This window comes from Urocitellus parryii, chromosome 1, assembly GCF_045843805.1.
Source record: "Urocitellus parryii isolate mUroPar1 chromosome 1, mUroPar1.hap1, whole genome shotgun sequence".
NCBI classification, from domain to species: Eukaryota; Metazoa; Chordata; class Mammalia; order Rodentia; family Sciuridae; genus Urocitellus; species Urocitellus parryii.
This window is the reverse complement of record NC_135531.1, coordinates 174,411,973-174,431,440: the sequence shown is the minus strand read 5'-3', so window position 1 is coordinate 174,431,440 and position 19,468 is coordinate 174,411,973. Positions and strand designations below refer to the sequence as shown.

General features: G+C 44.1%; 1 protein-coding gene across 1 annotated transcript in view; it reads left to right on the top strand.

Moving 5' to 3' along the window:
* Positions 1-2,782: 2,782 nt before the first annotated feature.
* Positions 2,783-19,468, top strand: part of Gpr39 (G protein-coupled receptor 39) — a 195,148-nt gene continuing 178,462 nt past the window's right edge. The window contains exon 1 of the mRNA XM_077798163.1: positions 2,783-3,638. Coding sequence (XP_077654289.1) covers positions 2,783-3,638 — 856 coding nt within the window. The remainder of the gene's footprint in view (positions 3,639-19,468) is intronic.

Genomic DNA, 19,468 nt, shown 5'->3' with positions numbered 1-19,468 from the left:
GCTCAGAAAAAAACTAAGGAGAATTTGAAAGGACAGATCTATGGCTGGGCGGGGGGAATACTTGAAAGAGCCCTAACTTGTTTATAGTTTTGAGAAGAAAGAGGTGGTTAGAAGCAGATTTGTGGGATGTGTGCGCACAAGTGTGTGTGTGTGTGTGTGTGTGTGTGTGTGTGTGTTGAGGGTAGGGAAGTTTGTAGGTCTGACCTAGATCACCTTCTTCTCAGTTTCTCTGGAGCATCAAGCAACCAGAGGCTTTTGCAGAGGAACCCACTCAGGATTCTAGTCTGGAGTTAGGAAAGTCCCCAGGGTCCTGTCTACCCCCATCATGTTATCCTGTGAGTTTTTAAGGACAGGTAGAATGTCATTGAGATCCTTTAGCTAAAAACATGTACCAATAAGGAAATGAGTTAGGAGTTTCTTTGCTAGAAAGGAGGTCGAATAGCACACATGGGGGATGGCGAGGCTTCTAGCAAAACCTATTATTTAGGGTGCTACGGAGAGCTGTGAGAGAGGAAGAAGATACATTCCTTGGCTTTGGAGCTTGTGATTCAACAGAGAGAACAAGTATATAGAGAGAGACAGAAAACACTGTGGCCACATAAGAAGCTAATTATAGAGATCTGGTGGCCATATAGCCTTCCCTCCCTAGGACAAGTAATCCCCAAGGTCATGAACTGTGGGTCCAGGTTCAGAAAACAGACTCCCTATTTCTGTGTGTGTCATTCAGGACACATTTCCCGAGCACCTGCTATACTTATAGGGTTCCCTTCTGTGAGGAGTTAAGAAGTGGGTTCAAGGGTCAGATCCAGGTTAATTTCAAGTCTTTCTCTCACATTTTAAAACACTGAGTATTTTTAAGATGTGCTACATAGGACTTTTACACACACACACACACACACACACACACACAGTGAAATGATTACTGTAGTCAAGCAAATTCAATCTGCCATCTTCCAGAGTGACAGGGTATGTGTGTGGGGGCTAAAATCTATTCTCTTAGCAAAATTTCAATGTACATTACAATGTTATTAACTATGGTCCTCCAGCTGTACATTAGATTGCTGGATTTATTCATCTTTTACTTTGTAACTTTGTACTCTTGACCTGTGGGTTCCTATTTTCTTCCCCTTCCTGCCTCTGGTAACCACTCTTCTGCCCCTTGCTCCTCTGTGTTTGACTAACCCTAACCCTAACCCTAACCCTTCTGTCCTTCTTTCAAGATTCTGCACAGAAGTGAAATCTTGCTCTCACACCCTCTTTTATGATCTTGGGAAAGCACCTAGCTACCCTTTAGGTACCCCAGGTCCCTTCTCTTTAAAATGATAGGACCAGGGGAGCCACTGTGATAATAGAAGAATTTTTCAGCACAGGGCCTGTGTTGGAAAGGGGATTAGTTTACTATATTCAAGCTGGTGGTTCATGACTTAGAGCACCCCCCCACCCCCAACCCCCCCCTTTCAGCAAAGTCTGGAGAAGTTTTGGCCCTAGTATTTAAGTGTCTGTCCTACAATGCGTAGGATTGTCTCCCTCTCCTCTTCCCCACCTCCCAATCCTCTGATTTTAGAATTAATAGATGAAAACATTAGAGATTTTCCTTTCTCCAAAGAGGAAAAATGTCATGTAGTAGTTTTTCTATGGCAGTGGCCCTGTCCCGACATTCCCACATTAGCCTGCTCTTGCTGTTCCTGATGTTTTGGGCATAACTCCCTCCACTCAAAATCCCAGTGGATTGTGCCATCCTCATCCATATGCATGTTCCCAATTAAAGATTTGCAGCAGTCTGTGTGGTGGAGTGAAACCCAAAGGAGGGACCTGGCGCCCACGCCTTTTGGGGTTCGGATCCCTCAGCGGGAAGGGACGGCAGGACCAATTCTGCTCCAGGCAGGTCACACTCCAGCCATTCACTGCAAACACCCTGAGTGTCCCAAAGGCAAGGGCACCAAGGAGCGAGCGCACGCTGGCTCCTCCGGAGCGGCCCAGGCCGGTAGCAGACTCGAAAGCAGGTGTCCAGGGCAAGCCACGGCCAAGACCTAACATTTGAAGGGACCGCGACTGCTGTGGGAGTGGGGGCGGGGCGGGCGAGGGGGAAGTTTGTCTTTCTCAAAGTCCCCAGTGAGCGCACTCCAGCTTCCCTGGGGCTGCATCAGGGCAGACCCCAAGTGCTGGTTAAGCAGTGGCCGCGTGGCGTGGGTGACAGCGGGGGTGGGCCACCGTCTTCCGGAGACGATGCCTGTGTGTTGAGTCAAACCCGGTGGCTGGGCTAGATCTGCAGCAGGGCAGCTGAGCACGATTGACTGTGGTTAATGATTGAAAAACTGACTTCCCCGCCTCCTGCCTACCGCAACCCCAGAAAGGGTGCTCTTGGAGGGCGGGTCAGGACGAATGCCAGGAAGCTGGAGGGGGACAGGAGGGCAGCAGCAAAGTGAGTGCCCACTGCAAAGAGGGGCAGGGCGGGAGCGCCAGGAGCTGCGGGTGTCGGTCTCAGCAGGGCTGGGAGAGTAGAAACTCCTTCCTCCTCCTCCTCCTCCTCCTCCCCCTCACTCAGGCACACTCATCTCAAAACCCCACCCCCAGGCTCCACCAGCCTCTTCTAGGTTGGTCTGCTCCAGGAAGCTTTCATGAAAGCGCCGAAATACCGAGTTATGTTTTTGGTCAAGTGAACTCAAGAGAGAGAAAGTCCTGCGTCCACTTGGGAGTTGCCGCCAAAGAACTCTGGGCTCTGCTGGGAGAAGAAAAGAAAGTTGGAGAAGTTTTTGAATCTGGCAGCGTGACTCTCTTCTTAATGGCTTCATCCAGGAGCTCCAGCAGTGACTGCTCCACTGTCATTGATCACAGCCATGTCCCAGCTTTTGAGGTGGCCACCTGGATCAAAATCACCCTCTTCCTGGTGTACCTGATCATCTTTGTGGTAGGAATCCTGGGGAATAGCGTCACCATTCGGGTCACCCAGGTACTGCAGAAGAAGGGCTACTTGCAGAAGGAGGTGACAGATCACATGGTGAGTTTGGCTTGCTCAGACATCTTGGTCTTCCTCATTGGCATGCCCATGGAGTTTTACAGCATCATCTGGAACCCCCTGACCACACCCAGCTACTCCTTGTCCTGTAAGCTTCACACTTTCCTCTTTGAGACTTGCAGCTATGCCACGCTGCTACATGTGCTGACGCTCAGCTTTGAGCGCTATGTGGCCATCTGTCATCCCTTCAGGTATAAGGCTGTTTCTGGGCCCTGCCAGGTGAAACTGCTGATTGCCTTTGTCTGGGTCACCTCTGCCCTGGTAGCATTGCCCTTGCTTTTTGCCATGGGTGTTGAGTACCCTCTGGTGAATGTGCCCAGTCACCGGGGTCTCAGTTGCAACCGTTCTCGAACCCGCCACCACGAGCACCCTGAGTCCTCCAACATGTCCATCTGTACCAGCCTCTCCAGCCGCTGGACTGTGTTCCAGTCCAGCATCTTTGGTGCCTTCATCGTCTATCTCTTGGTCCTGGTCTCCGTGGCCTTCATGTGCTGGAACATGATGCAGGTGCTCCAGAGGAGCAAGCAGGGCACGCTGGCTGGGACCGGGCAACAGCTGCAGATGAGAAAGTCAGAGAGTGAGGAGAGTCGGACTGCCAGGAGGCAGACTATCATCTTCCTGAGTGAGTCACTGTGGAGGGCGATCTGGGAGCAGCACCCCACCTTCACCTGAACCATTTCCTATGGTCCTCTTGTTGAGAAGTCTTGCCCTAAAAGTCTAAATTTAAATTCATTGAGGCTGAAGTCATAGCAGAATTAGGGCATTGATATTGATCTGTGTCTTTGGATGATTCTTCTCTATGTTTGGGGAATTTGTGGTGGGTTATGATGAAAAGAACACTAAACTGGGGTTAGAAGGTCTGGGACACAATTTCTGTGACATTGAGCAAGTCACAGAATATCTTGGGTAATATAGACATAAAACTACTGGGAAATAAGAAGGATAAATTAGGTAACGCAGAGGTGAAAATCCTTTGCAAAGGCCAAGTTCTGCAGAGATCAAGGGAGCCCTTTATCTATCTGTCTCTATCCTGAAGAGCCTTTCTTAGGCAATTAGATTTTGTTCCCACTCTTCTCCTCCTCTGGAGAAACCAGGCTGCTATTTTATTCCCCCTGGAGTGATCTTCTACTTTTTTTTTTTTTTTTTTACCAAAACAAACAACAACAATGACAACAAAAAACAACTGGAGTTCTCAGACATGCCCTGCCCAGGACCCTGGGTTTCTGAGGCAGTGCATCGTTTCTTACCAGAGCCAAGAAACAGAGCAAGACTGCATGGCCTCTTGTCTGATTTAGACATTGCAGCTTTGCGGATTCCTGGGACTTGACTGATTTCCCAAAGTACCCATTCCCATGCAGAGAAAGCTTGTTTTCCCAACTTTGTTGTGATACAGGATTTAAAATACTGAGGGCTTTTCTGGGTTTAATGGGGGTATTTCAAAGGAACCCGTGGTCTGTGAGGCCCCAAAGTCTTCAGAAAAGGAACTTCATTGCTAAACTTGGGAGACTGGATTTTTAACCCAGGACATGTGAAGTGTGCGAGTAAAGGGTTAAAAAAATTTTTTTTAAAGAAAAAACAAGAAAAACTAGTTTTGGGTGTATGTGAGTCAAGAGGGAGTTGATACTGCAAATGTTTCTTCCACTTTGCAATGTGGTGGCGGGCGAGGGGATAAATCATGGTGCTGTTTGTTTTGGTGTGGGAAACTTGAGTGACTGGTTCCAGGATCAGGGGTTAGACAGGGCAGAATATTGGACGGCAGGTAGGTTTTGTGTCAGCCCAGCTTCTGGCTTCTGGTGTATTGGTGAAAGGCTGATTTGATTTTAATCTAAGTGTGCAAAATGAGAGGGTGAAGGCCTGCAATTTTTGGATGCCAACTCTGCCTCAGGGGCTGTGCTGGGTGATTTATGTTTCCATTTTATAGAGGAGGAATTTGTGGCTTACAGAAGACAGATCAAAATCTTCTTGTATAGCACCAAAATTCTCCTCCCTATGCATCTTGGGGCAGGAAAATGAGTGTCTGGCCATGACTTTCACAGGCACTTGGCAAAGGGAAAATGAACTAAGGCTTCAACAACAAAGGTGCTACCTAAGGTAGCATGGTAGAGTTGCTCTTCCTCTGGCCAGCCTCACCAGAAGCTGGAGTAGGGAGTCCTGGCAGGTAAGATCGTGTGAGGATATGGGAAGGACACTCGACCCTGCTCCATCTTTGCTGCCCACTGGCTGCTATCCAAAACATGAAGGAATGGACATCACACTTGCTTAAAACTTGAACGTTTGTTAAAAGGCCAATCCTCTCTTTCTCCATATCCTCTTAGGCATATCTTAAGATGTTGGCTATAATTTCTACATTAATGTGAATGAATTTTCTTTTTTTCCCCCCCTCCCAGTCTAACTTAGGAATCCTGGCTACTTTGACCAAAGGGGGAAACAAAAATAATTGATTTACCTTTGTTCTCTGTTTGGCCAATCTTTCTTTCTTTATTTTTTTGTTTCTTTGAATAGATGTCAGTGAGTTCTTTCCTCAGTGGGTGTTCCAAGTTAAAGTCAGTCTCCACTGGCTAGCATAAAACCAGAATGTCACAGACTTTCATTTGGAGATGGATAGGTTCATGGGGCTCATCCCCTCCGGTTAGTAATGGCCAGGAAAGAGTTTGATCTCAGGGTGCCCTTCTTTACTTCTACCTCTTTCCCTCTCTCTCACGACAACTGTATATTAATCACCCTCTGTGTGGCCAGCATCAAGATTGTTGAAGGGCAGTCAGGCGCTCCACGTGTGATAATATCTTGGGGGAATTTTATCTTTTATATTTAGCCCATTTCCTCAGCAGTAGGTTTTCAAAGCAGTTCTTGAAAATGTCCCCTTCCCCCAATGAATTTCAAAGAGCTTTTAAAAATAGGGACCCTCACTAATTAACTCAAGTTAGGAAATAAATTAATGGAGTGAAGAGGAAGAAATCATGGCCCGCTTCCATCAGATTAATACAATGCAATTTACTCTGTGGGTTTCATAAAACTTGTGCTTTGGGGCATTTTTAACCCAGAACAAATGAACATACAAATTGTTTACAAATCGCTGAGTTTAATATAGTGATTTAGCTGTCTTTTTTAGTATTTCATTTAACAGATGGGTCAAATCAAAATTAATATTTGCTCATTTCAAAAGTATTTTGAATTTAGTGTGAAGTGTAAATGACGACATAGCACAAGATGTCTTTGGAGCTCTTGAGGCAATAAAAAAACAATTAAGGGTTTTCTTCCTCCCTCTTGGTTAAAAAATCCTAACTTCTGCATAATGGAAATGAAATTCATAAATCTACCCAGGATGAGGAAGTCCATGTAGAAAACATTAATTATCCTTTCTGCATCTTTTGCCATTGTGCCTCCGTTGAGTTGAGATGCTGGACTGATAAATAATGAAAACAAATTGTGAACTCTGGGAGAGGGAAAAAGTGTTTGGATGCATGTGAAGTCTCAAGCAATTTGCAGAAGAAAAAATAATGATTCAAAAGTGCACATTCCTGGAAATGTGAGTTCTCTTCTTGTCTCTTGTTAGCTCAGTGAGAAATCAGCACCAGGCTTATCTCCCCTTACAAGGTCACTGCTGATGTGGCCATGGTGATACTTGTCCAGCGTCGGAACAGAAGTTGCTGGTGTGGCTTTCTGCCTCTTCTGAGGAAAAGGAACCAGTGCATAGGGCTCTTTTGCCCTTGGATGTTGAGCACGTGCAAAATGAGGTTTCCTTTCAAGGAAGGCTTTCCTACAATTTCCCTTCTTATTCTTCTGAACTTTCCCTTGGAATGATTCTCGAATACATATGGCACCCAGGTCCTTGGACACATGGTTTCCTGTCAAACGTCACCCACTCAAAGTCAAACAACAGAGTGGTTGAAGATACAGTTTTAATTTGTAACTTCAAGAGCATGACGTGACCTCATACAAGGCAGTGACTGGCTTTTAATAGACGTCATGAAGAAAAGATTTTTTACAGATAATCATGAAGTTAGAAAATTAAAGGAACATTCTGGAAGACTGAAGACTCCACAGTAATTGCACTTTTTTGGTCTTTGGAGTCAGAGGGAAAGGGAAGAAATTACATCTAGTGGTCGAGATTGCACGCCAACTTGGGCTGCTCATGGGAGAATATCTTAAAAGATGGTTGTCTTATGTGCTTCTCTGGAAAAAAGGTGAGAGTTGCTGCTTTCATGGACTACTCTAAAAATAAGATTGACGTATGTTTAGATATTCCTGGAAACAGGAAGGAGGAGATCAGAGTCACAACCTCTGAGTTTTCAGACCCCAGTTTAGAAGCCAAACCAAAGGAGGGGATGAGAAAGGGATGAGAGAGAGAGAAAGAGAGAAGAGGGAAGATAGAAGAGAGAACCCTGACTGTTACCCTCTTAAAACCAAAGGAGGGGATGAGAAAGGGATGAGAGAGAGAGAAAGAGAGAAGAGGGAAGATAGAAGAGAGAACCCTGACTGTTACCCTCTTAAAACCAAAGGAGGGGATGAGAAAGGGATGAGAGAGAGAGAAAGAGAGAAGAGGGAAGATAGAAGAGAGAACCCTGACTGTTACCCTCTTCATCTGGGGGCCTGAAAAAAATCCTTAAAGTTAGTTCCCTTAAAATTGACTTCAAAACCTCATGTGAAAACAGAGTTGATTGGGATTTGAAAGTGAAAATTATGAGAAGAAACTCACCTTGTATATTATAAATATAGGTCATAATTACAAGTGTAGGTTAATTCTTATAACTATTCAGAACGAATCAAGTGTGGCTTTTTGAAGGGCGTGATTTTTTTCTGATGCAACTATATGATAGCCTTTGTGTTCGATTTTCTCAGAAAGATTATAAAGAATGCTTTCTCCCAGGGCTTCTCTTAATTTTTGCTATTTAAATCATCTTCACTGAAGCGCCTGTCCTGGGATCGTCCTTGTCAATTTTCTATTGTTCCAAAATTACCTGGTCTGATTCAGATAGGCCCTCATTTGTCAGTGACTTGGCAGTTGATTCATGTGTCTTTTCAGCTCCCTCTTCATTGACTTTATGAAATTCAGCACCCATGTGCAGGCCTTAACCGAAAAATATAATTAGCTAAGGAATCAATCCCTGGGTTCTATGCAGTGTATATCAAGGATTATATGAGAATCATTGCCTTCAAATGCTTCTAAAGTGCCATGAGAATTTTTATTTTTTAATTTTTTTTATTTTTTAGTTTCTTTTTTTATTGGTTGTTCAAAACATTACAAAGCTCTTGACATATCATATTTCATACATTAGATTCAAGTGGGTTATGAACTCCCATTTTTACCCCAAAGGGGAGGGGAGGGGGGATAGTAGAGGATAGGAAAGGTAGCAGAATACAACAGTTACTAATATGGCATTATGTAAAAATGTGGATGTGTAACCGATGTGATTCTGCAATCCATGAGAATTTTTTAATGGTTGTTTTCTTGACTAGCTTAAATAGTGGTCTTACAATCTTGTTTTCACCACTAATTTTCCTCCCAAAGGCTTTTTCAGTGGTGTAAAAAGATATATCAACCTAATCTCTCAGGGAACTATCGCAAGAATTAAATTAGTAACTTTTTAGTGCAAGATAGTGTTTGATTCAAATGTTTGAATATATCAGGAAAAATTTTTGCCTCAAATATTCATATTATTGTCTGCATTCTTTTTTCCCCTTATTGATCTAGATGCGCCTGTAATGATATTTCATGTTTATTTTTCTATTTGGGATATCTGTCATAAATTGCAAATGTCCTGTGATCAGCCTGGCAGACAAATATAATAATGCTGCTTATTTGGATCATCAGGCTGTCTCAAAGATTTCATTTCGCTGTTGGAGAGATGCATATAGTTCCAGAAGAAGGGAATATTGGAATCCCAGAACCCATTCAATAGCAAGCCTGTTCATCTGTCCTAGTTGGATGCCTCATGGGGGCTGCCAAAGTACATCCAGGCAGCTGAGGCCTTAGCTGAGAAAACATTCAGCTGATAAATGCTAAAAACTGCTTGAAATAAAAACGATTTGTAAGTTGAGACATCACATGGGCAGAGTATTGAAGGGAGTCCAGAAGCTTTGTCCTGAGCTGCTGAATAAGGTGCCCTGATTTGCCACTTGAATGACCCTATTAACTTTCATTTCCTTTTCCTTCTCTCACCTCCCTGACCAACGGACTTTCCCCTCTGTTCCTCGGATGCTCACTGAGCACTGGAGAGCAGACTGGCCATCATCACTGCTGTCAGTGGAGCCTATTGACAAGCCTCCCTGAGCCACCTTTGGTGGTGGGCACTTTTCTTGACAGGCACTTTCAAAGAGCTTGCATCCTTTCCATTTTGTTTCTGGATAGCCCCATGTCCAGGGAGGGTTCTTGACTTGGTCTGCCATCCCTGGAAGAACCTGCATCTACTACTTGCCCTTGTCAGGGCTGTTCTTCACACCCCAGTCACTGGACCTCATTGGTGACCAATCTGTCACCCCAACAAGTTAAAGCCAATCAGTGGCTCTCAGGTCAAACACAGACCAGAAAACGCTCAACGAAAGCCTCTCCTTGCTGGCTGCCTGTCTCCCCCTTGTATCAGTTCTCTCTGGTTGCTGTAACAACAGACCACAAACTGGGGAGCCTAAGCATCAGGCATTTATTTCCTCACAGTTCTGGAGGCTGGAAATCTGGGATCAAGGAGCTGGGCGAGGTTGGTTCTCCTGAGCCTCTCTCTCGGGTTTGCCTGTGGCCCTGTTACTCACATGATTTTCCCTCTGTGCATGCACACTCAGGGTGTCTCTCCCTTTCCTTAGAGGTACACCAATCTGTCAGGTTAGGACCTCATTTAACCCTAATTACCTCCTACAGACCCCATCTCCAATTATAGTCACAAGGGCTTTTAAGGCTTTGACATATGAATTTATTAATGGGGCTTTATTTGTATAATTAGGCTGTCTCAAAGATTTCAGTTCTCTGTTGGAGAGATGCAGTTTCTGAGGAAGAGAATATTGGAACCTCAGACCCCACTCATTAGCATGCCTGTTCATCTGGACACTATGACCTGTTCCCTGGACTTTGAGCCTACAATACCCCTAAATTGCTCTGACCCCATTGGTCCTCATCATTTTCTTTGAAAAACGGTACCTGTTCTTTTTCTCTGCCTGAAATGTTTTTCTGTCACACTCCATGCTCTCTTCCTGTCCCCAACTCCACCTACTTTACCAGGTTTAATCTCTTTCTCATCCTCCAAGATCTCCTCTGGGAAATTTGGTTCATTCTTTGATTTCATTACAACTCCCTTGGAACCGTTGTAATTTTACATCTAGTTGTGTAATAATTTGACTGACATCTGTTTTCCTTCTCCTTCCTTGAGGGCAGGAATTATCTCTAATTTTGCTCAACACTGTGCCTCCTTCCTGGCCTAGCGCCTGGCACATAGCAGATGACTAATAAATGTTTGTCGATTGAATAAATAAGTGAGCAAGTCTCACTTGGATTTGGAAAGCAAAGTTCTGTTTTCCCTTGGACATGCATTCCTATGGAAGTGTATCATTCCTTAAAAAATGTTCTGGTTAGTCTCAGCCCGAAGAAGCTCTCTTTGAAAGGGATCTGATTCCTATGAGGCCTCAAAAAGTCAGGCCACCATGCACAACACTTAAGATTTTCTCTCCCCTGAGTAAATGAACTGTCTGTGCTGATCGACTCCTTAATGTAAGCTTTCATAGTGTGTATCTGACAGGAGTAGCCATGAAATGAAGGTGAGGGTGGTGTTTAATAGTCCTTGTTAAATTCTGTTTTAAAAGATGCTCGTGCAATAATACAAGTCTAGACATTATACTTTAACAGGCATTTTACCATTTGCTAACGAGGGGGTGAGTAGTACTCCTCAGGATAATGGAGAGAGGATGTAGTCGGGGTATAGCATTTTGAAAATTTTAGACCTGTGTGTTTTTATTTCTCCTTGAAAGTGCAAATGTGCTTGTAGCCATCTCTCTTCAGGCTGAGCCCCGAGGCTTACTGCTCAGGAGGAAAACCCAGGTACTGCCTGCTATAGAGGTATCCTGGATCCAGTTTTTTGAACAGAGTGTGGGTTTCTTGACCTCTTTACCTGGGCAATTATCTTAAAAGCCAGATTTTGTGAAGGGTGAAAAGGGATTGTAAACTCCATAGGTCTCCCTTTAATGTGCCGGGAGCCCAGCATGGTTGGCTAGATCAGTCAGTTCAGTCTCAGTCAGCTAGGAGACCATAGCTAAGGAGTTTGAAATTTAGCCTTGGAAGCTGTGGAAGGTTTTTAAACAGTAAAGAAAGCACCACTGAACCTATACTATAGTTCTTTCCCTGGGTGATGGTATTTGTTTATTGCAACTTGGGAAAAAATATAGGGCTGAGAGTATCCCTGGAATAAAAAGGGTGACAACCTTTCATTGGGACACAGTCTTGGTAAAGCAGCTGGTGTCAGTGAGTCCTTCTTGCCATTAGTCCAGTTTGCTGGCTTTTAGTTTTCCCAAGTCTTGCTGCTGCCACAGCCCTCCGTGGCTAGTGACTGTGTTTCCCAGCACACAAGCTCATACTGCCCCAGCATAGCTTGGGCTCTGGTTAGCAGGTATCTCCAAGGAGCACAAGTAGGATACAGTAGGACTAAGTGATTCTCTGTTGTGCAATGGACTATCCATTCTTCAATGACAGTGTCAAACCCCTACTTCTTCCTTGTTGCTTCTGGAACAACTTCAGCCTATAATGATCTTCCTGCACATGATGAGCCATCTGAGATATACCTTAGATGGGGGCACTTGTATCCCCTGACTATACCTGGATCCGCCTGAGATCAGAGACCTTGGATACTCATTATGCTTCTTCATAGGTTGCTTGACATTCCATGACAGTGGGTACTGCACCTGGAAGGGAAGGAGACCCCCTCAACAATGGTGCTCAGGAGGTGATGTCAGCTCTCCTTACCTCTCCTCTATTTCCCTGCAATAGGTAGAATTCTGAGATGGCTCCCAAGATTCCTGACCCTGGATACACATGCCTTCTCCCAGTTATTTAATCAAACCCTAATCTGGGTGTCACAGTGAATGGATTTTGCAGAAGTAATTGGAGTCCTGAATCCGTTGACCTTAAAATAGGGAGATTTCCTGTGTGGGTTTAACCAGGTCACCTGATCCTCAGAGGGTCAAAGCTTGAGAGGCATTTCATAAGGAAGAAATTTCTTATTGCTCTAGCTCTGAAGCTAGAAAGAACCACATGGCAGTGGGTGCAGATAACCTTTAGGAGGCGAGAATCTGCAAGAGACTAAGAACCGGGGTGAACTCAAAGGTGGGTTTTTTCCCTTGGGGCCTCATGGAAAATAACTCAGTCAGGCCTGCGCCTTGAGACCTTGAGCAGGGATCCCAGCCATGCTGTGCCCTAATTAATAAGTTTTAAGCTGCTAAGTTCATGATGATATGCTATGTAGCAGTGGAAAACAAAAATTCACTGAACCCTGTTTGTGGGCTTCCAAGTAAACACATGTCTTGCCTTACTTAGGTCTTTTAAGACAGATCCAATCTCTAGAAGCTTCTCTTTAAAGAGTCTTACCACCTAAGAACTGTCCGTTTGGGCCAGATTCAAGTTCACCAACCATCTACAGATCACCTGCTCAGTACTTGGTGATCTAGAAGTTTACCACAGTCCAGGACACCACGAACCACTCACAGGACTTTTAAACTCATCTTTCATGAATTCCATATTTGCAGATATGAGTCCCACCAGCTACATTTTTTGGATTCCTGGGTATGTTATTCATCAAACTAAAAAAAAAATGATATTGGAATGTTCTCATAATTATCACTGCTTTGGCTGTTCTTCCTCTTCATAGTCTGGCACTTAGTAGGTGCTGAATAAATGCTCTGTAAGTGCATTATTGTGTGGATAGCTTTGCTGCTTCCAGAAGTTCTCCCTCATCACAAGACTATATCTTTCTTCCTTTCGCTTCCAACGGAAAAAGCAGTGAGGAGAGAAAGCCAACCCCAGAGCTGAAAGCTGGTTGGAATAAGAGCGATGTCTTGGACTAACAAACTTTACCATTTTCTAACTTTAAGGCTCCTGCCAACTTAAAAACTTGACAAAATTCCCTGTTTGCAATAACTGGGTGTAGGATACACTCTGGCAGGCAGAGGGCTGTTGAGACATCTTCATCCCACTGTTTTACACATCTCAAGGGTGGCTATATTGTCGGAGAGGGTGGTGTTACTTGGATCTGACAGACAGAGATCAAGAGGAAAGACGGAAGCATTCAGTTGTTATTGTACTTGTTAAATGTCTAACTGGCTACGAAACCAAAGACATGCAGAAATGGGAGTCAGGCCCAGTAGGGAATGATGAGGCTCATTGCACTTGGAGAGATAAGCCATCTCCTTTCTCTAATGAAGTGGGGAAAAAAACATCCACTGTACCTTAGAAATAAGACTCTCCACACATGGTGTTTGAACAGAAGTCGTTTGGCTTTATATATCACATTTGGCCTTATCTATTATAATTCTTTGGAAGACATGATGTATTCAGCAGAAACACTGTTTTCGGGGAGATTTGTGGGTCTGCTTTGTGTGTGCTGCCATTCTGAAAAATTAAATATCATGTTGAAATGACAGCTGCATATTTTCTATATTTAAAAGAAGGCTGATGTGTTATTGCTTTTCAAGTTCTAGTTTGTCTTGACCGAGGTGGTGAATGGGTCACCTTGGTGATTGAACATTACTGTCCAGAGAATGAAGGAAATCTGTGCAGAAGCCAGCTCCTCTCTTTCTTGAGCTTTGTTGAATTTCTTGCAAGCCCACTTCTTCCAGGAATCCTGCCTAGATTGACTTTACCATATTCTAATCACTTAAGCAGATCTTTATATTGCATCTGAAGGCTCATTTACCAAATGTTTATAAAACTTAGCATGTGCATAATACCCTTTGGACTGAAGAGATCAAGAAGCTATTTTCCCCTTTCAAGGAGTTTTAATATTTCTCCACTGGGGCATAAAAGTATTGAGGTGGAGCCTACTAGAAGCTTAACATTTTCACTGAAGGAAGAGTAGAGGATGGTGACTGTGAAGCAAGCTAGTTCTTGGCTCCAGATTTTTAATAGAGTGGTTAATTAGAAATTAGACTTCACTCTAGAGGTGTTGCCTACAGCTTGATCTATTCACAATGCAGCCCATGGACTGGCAGCATCACCTGGGAACTTATAAATTTGAATCAGAATCTGCATTCTAAGCAGATTCCTGGGAACTCTGGGCCATAGTGTTGAAGGGGGAGAAGCCCTGCTCTGCAATACTTGGAGGGGATTTTTCACCTGAAAAAGACTAGAAGAGGATGAAGTGGGAAGGACCAAACTCACTTGAGCTGATAAGTGTTTTCTGTGGAGTTGCAACAGGTGGGAATTTGCCCTACCATGCCGTTAGGTACAAGAAACTTTCCATTGCTTTATTTTTAAATAGAGATTTAAATCCCGCTCCAAGGCCCCATTTGCAAGGTGGTGAGAATATTCATCTCAGTAACGTTTCGGTGAGGGTGGGGATTTCCTCTTCCTTGTGTTTTATCAAAATTTGCAAGGTATGAGGTGCCCAGGAAATGAGGCATTTAGCCCTTCATTTGAAGTGCTTCTTGTTTTTCCTCTTGCTATCTGATGCTGGGCCACAGTAAGCCAGAGCATGGGGGCCAGTCGAAGGGTCAGCCTCTGTGTTTCACGTCCATTCTTCCTAACATCACTCTCCTGAGGGTGTCATTATCCTCACTTTGTGGAGTTGCCTAAAGTCATCCACCATGGGGATTTGAATTGGGATCTGACATGTTCCAAGGTCCATGTTCTTTCCCTGAGCAGAAAGATGGCCCCTTAAAGGAGGTCATGTGCCAGGTGGTACTTGTTATACACAGTCAGGGTGGAAGAGAAGAAAGCATGATGCCAAGTCTGGTGGACATTTGTCTGGCTTTTCAGCTACCTATCACCTATTTTGTACTTCCTAGGTTTGGAGAATTCCCTCTTTTTGAGTTCTGCTTCCCCAAGATGATGGTCAGAAACTTGCTCTCCCAGCCTTCCTTGCAGACAGTGTGTGACCTTGGCTGGGCCAGTCACCTTTGCAACATGAGAGAGTCATTTGGAAGAGAATGATGAGAAGGAGCTTCATGGAGTCTCCTTGGGGATAGGACCAATGTGTGACAAACAGCACTGACAGAGAGCAAACAGAGGAGAACTAAGGGTGGCAACGTAGGCCAGATGTTGGCAGTAACATTGCACTGGTATATTTTGGTGGGATAAACTGATATGATCCCTGGCTGTATATCAGATTCTCTGGCTCTCCTAGGGATTATATAAAATAAATAATGGCTTCATTTCTAGTAGAAACTGGAATGGGCTTTGTTGTTTGCATTAAGAACTCTGTATGTCCAGAAAACAGGCAGTAGATCCTTGGCAGGGACCTGGAAGGGAGTAGTGAGTGGTGGATTTAGTTTGGAAAGTCTATTGGGTCAAATATACAGGAAGTCGACAGCTAGGCTAAAGAAGCGACTACCTGTTGGAGGCAATCGGGACCCACATAAGGCTTTCAAGAAGAGCAGTGGCACTCCTGAATGCAGTGCAAACAGACTGATGCAACCATGGTGTGTGTTGCAGGAAGGCAGAGGCAATGTGAGGGGTTTCGTGTGGAATGGCCTTGGGTTGTGGTGACCGGAAGTGGGCAGGCATGACTGTGAAGGATCATGAAAGGTGGTAGACTTGCTACATAGTCCAGTTGCTGGGGAGTGTTGAACAGTGCCTCCCTCCATCCCATTTACATCAAATCCTTGGGCCATAGGGCCCTGGGCATTGGTACTATTCAAGCTTGCAGGGGATTATAATGTGTGGCAGAGAGTGAGGATGAGACAGGAAGCTGAGCCTGGCTGTGGAGACCTTGAAGTTGGTGGCTGTATTAGGATTTTTAAACTACATACCACCAAACCCAATCCTGAATTGGATAAATAAAATAGAAATTTCTTGGAAGTATAAGGAATAGTTCAAGGAAAAATCTAAAGAACCAGATTGTTCAAGGATCTAGGCAGCAGGCATTTGTAGACAGCTGGCTTGGGCTGCACCATCAAGGAGGTATCATCTTCTTGCATTTTTCCATCTTTGAGGTCACTCCACTTAGGTTCAAATTGCCATGGATGAGCACTTCTTGGACTGGCTGGGGTTGTTCATCCATCCCAGGGATGCTGAGATTAGGGCAGGTAGTGGACATGCCCTCAATACTGCATGCTCTGAGAGGCGTGGTCCCGAAGGAGAACGAGGCTATACCTAGAAGAGCCAGTTACAGAGCCAAGAGTCACAAATAACAGACACCCCTGCAGGAGCCTTGTCCCACTTGGTCTGTGATGAGGAGTCTCATCATCCTTGAGTCTCTTCTTTGCTCTCTGCAGACTTTTCCAGACTCTCTTCTCTGTGTAGTGTTAAAAGAGAAAATTTACAACAAATCTTGTGAAGATTTTAAATTGGCTTCATTTGTAATTCTAGAATCGGGCAGTGAGATGGACCAAAAATGGTTCAGAATGTACTTTTTGCAATACGATCTGGAAATAGTTATGGGCAGAAAGCGGAAATGAAGGCACAGAGCTAGCTTGATTGGTTGACTGCCTGTGGCTGCTGTGATTGGCTGAGACTTAGCTTCTTGGTACTAGGGTCAGTGACAGTCTGTTTACACATTGTTAGGTTACAGTTCATTGTGTATGAAGCAACTTTAGGCAAATATTAAAAGATGTATGGAGGCAGCTTTAGGTCAAACTTGATTCAATTTAACAGTGGTTATTTCTCTGTCCTTTTCCTTCATCCTTGCTGAATCCTGAGTGACATTTCCCAGGAGTCAGATCATCTCAGTGTGTGAGCAAGGGGACAGAGAGGGACCAGCCCCAGGGCCTCCTGCCTCCAAAATGCTGCCGCCAGGAGCTGGTTAATGTTAAATCCACTGGGTGTGTCTCCTGCCTGGGACCCTGAGTCATTCTGTTAGGTCACCGATTGGGTATCAGATTGTATTTTTTCATCAACACAAAATCAGACTGACTTTGAACCTTGACCTGGAAAACAAAGCTCTCTAGCTATGCCTCAGGGTCAGATGTTCCCTCTGCTTTTAGATAGCAGCTTTTTCTCTTGGGGATTTTCCAATTCTGTCTCCATGAGGCATTGGCCTTAAGCCGAGATTCCTTGTTCAGGTATAAAATCCCACCTTTAATATCAAGGATATGAACCATAGAAAATAGGAAACATGAGATGCATTGATTGCCTTCTAGATGTACAAAAAGTTATTCAAGAAAGAAAAACTAGTAATTTGTGAAAAGTTTCCTTTGGAAAATGTTTTAGTTTCACATTGGGGTGCTGATCTTTGCTTTCTATATCAACTCGATTCAACCACTGTGGTAGTAACTATTTTCTCTCCTTGCAAGTCCAGAGGTGAGCAAGCTGCTCACCTCATGATGGTCACTTCCTTTGGTGGAGTTTCCTAAATGGGAGTCGCCATTCTCCAGGAAAGCCTCACCTGGTGTGAGCTACATGCCTGCAGATATCAGAGAGAGTACCACATGTGTGGGTTTCATATTCAGTGGACAGGGCCTCAGTATGTAAGTGCTGCATCTTAAGTGGTGTGAGTGATGGCAGGGTGGGGTATTGGTTTCTTGTGGCTGCTATAACAAATCATCCCACACTTGATGATTTAAAACAGAAATTTATTCTCTCACAGTTCTGGAAATCAGAAGTCAGAAATCAGTTATGTGGGCCCAAATGAAGAGAATAGCGGGTCTAAAAACCTCTGGCAGCTCTAGGAAAGAATCCATTCTTTGACATTTCCAATTTCCAGTGGCAGCTGTCATTCCTTGGCTTGTGGTTGTACCACTCTACACATCTTTGAATCTTTCCTTGCTCTACTCATGTCATCTCCTCTGTCCCAGTGAAAAGTTTTTGCACCTACCTTTATAAGAGGCTGCTTGTAAACAACAAGAATTTATCTCTCACAATTCTGGTGGCTGGGACATCTAAGATCAAGGTGCTGGTAGGTTTGGTGTTTGGCGAGGGCATGCTTCCATGTTGCTGACTGCTGACTTCTTGCTGTGTTCCTTCGTGGTAGAAGAGATAGACAGTTCTAGGAGGCCTCTTTTATAAAAGTATTAATCCCATTCTTGAGGGCTTGGATATGGTTTGAGTATGTTCCCCAAAGATTCATGTACCAGAAGCTTGGTCCCCAGTGTGGTGACATGAGAGGTGGTGGACCCCTTAAAAGGAGGGGCATGGGGGAGAAAATAAGGTATTTGGAGAATTGCCCTCTAAAGGGATTATTGCTGGTTTCTTAGAGTAAGTTACTTTCTATAGAGTGGGCTGTTATAAAAAGAGCAAGACTGACCTCTTCTGGCATTCTGGCTTCTGTCTTGCCCATGGGATCTCTCCCTCTAGCATATTCTTCCACCTTAATGCCATCTTCCATCCTGTGATGTAGTCAAGTGGGTGCTCACCAGTAGCCAAACAGATGGGACTACCCAACCTTGGACTTTAAGCCTCCAAAACTGTGAGTTAAGTAAACCTCTTTTCTTTGTAATTGTCCAACTTCAGGTATTTTGTTATAGCAGCAGAAAAATGGATGCATGTAAGGGCTCCAGCTTCATGGAATATTTACCTTCAAGGGCCACATCAAGTACCTTCACATTATGTACTAGGTTTCCAGCATATGAATTTGGGGGTGGGGGAGAGACACAACCATTCATACCATAACATCCTGTGTTTGTGTGTGTAAAATTTCCCTCCGTTTTCCTCTTCTATGAGTGCATCTGATGCAATTTAGGGCCCACTCTGATAATCTAAGATCATCTCTTTACCTTAAGATCTTTATCTTAATCAGTTCTGCAAAAAATATAACTTTCCTCCTCATAAGGTAACATTTACAGTTTAGGTTTTAGGGCCTGATATGCTGAAGGAATATTTTTTCAGACTGCTACAGGTGTCAAAGGAATACCAGAAAGTATAAACTTAATGTGATACATGAGCACAGTCTCCTGACCTACACAGAGAAAGGGTGGAAAAGTACAAAAGGAACATGTGTTCCAATCCCCTTTCTACCAATTTTCTAAAGATTCTTTTTCAGTTCAGATCTTCTGTTAGATACAGCAAAGGTTGGTTTGACCTTGTTATTAGAGAAAGAATTCTGGTTGAGGGCTCATGAAAACTTGGTTCTAGTCTTTGCTGGGCCACTGACTTTACCACCTTTGAGCACATCAGAGCCTGTTTCCTTCTTGAAGCACGGAGGAGATGAGCCTGAAAGGTTTGCCTTAGAAGTCCTCTTACAAATAACACCCTAAGGGCTTAGGGTTCTAGCCCTAAGCATGGCCTAGAGAAGAAAGTCTGTGAAATCTCTGCTGAGCTGTAAAGACGCATGGGTATTTGCATTGAATTCTATGATGTGATTCCCTGATGCAATGTAAAAAAGTTTGACG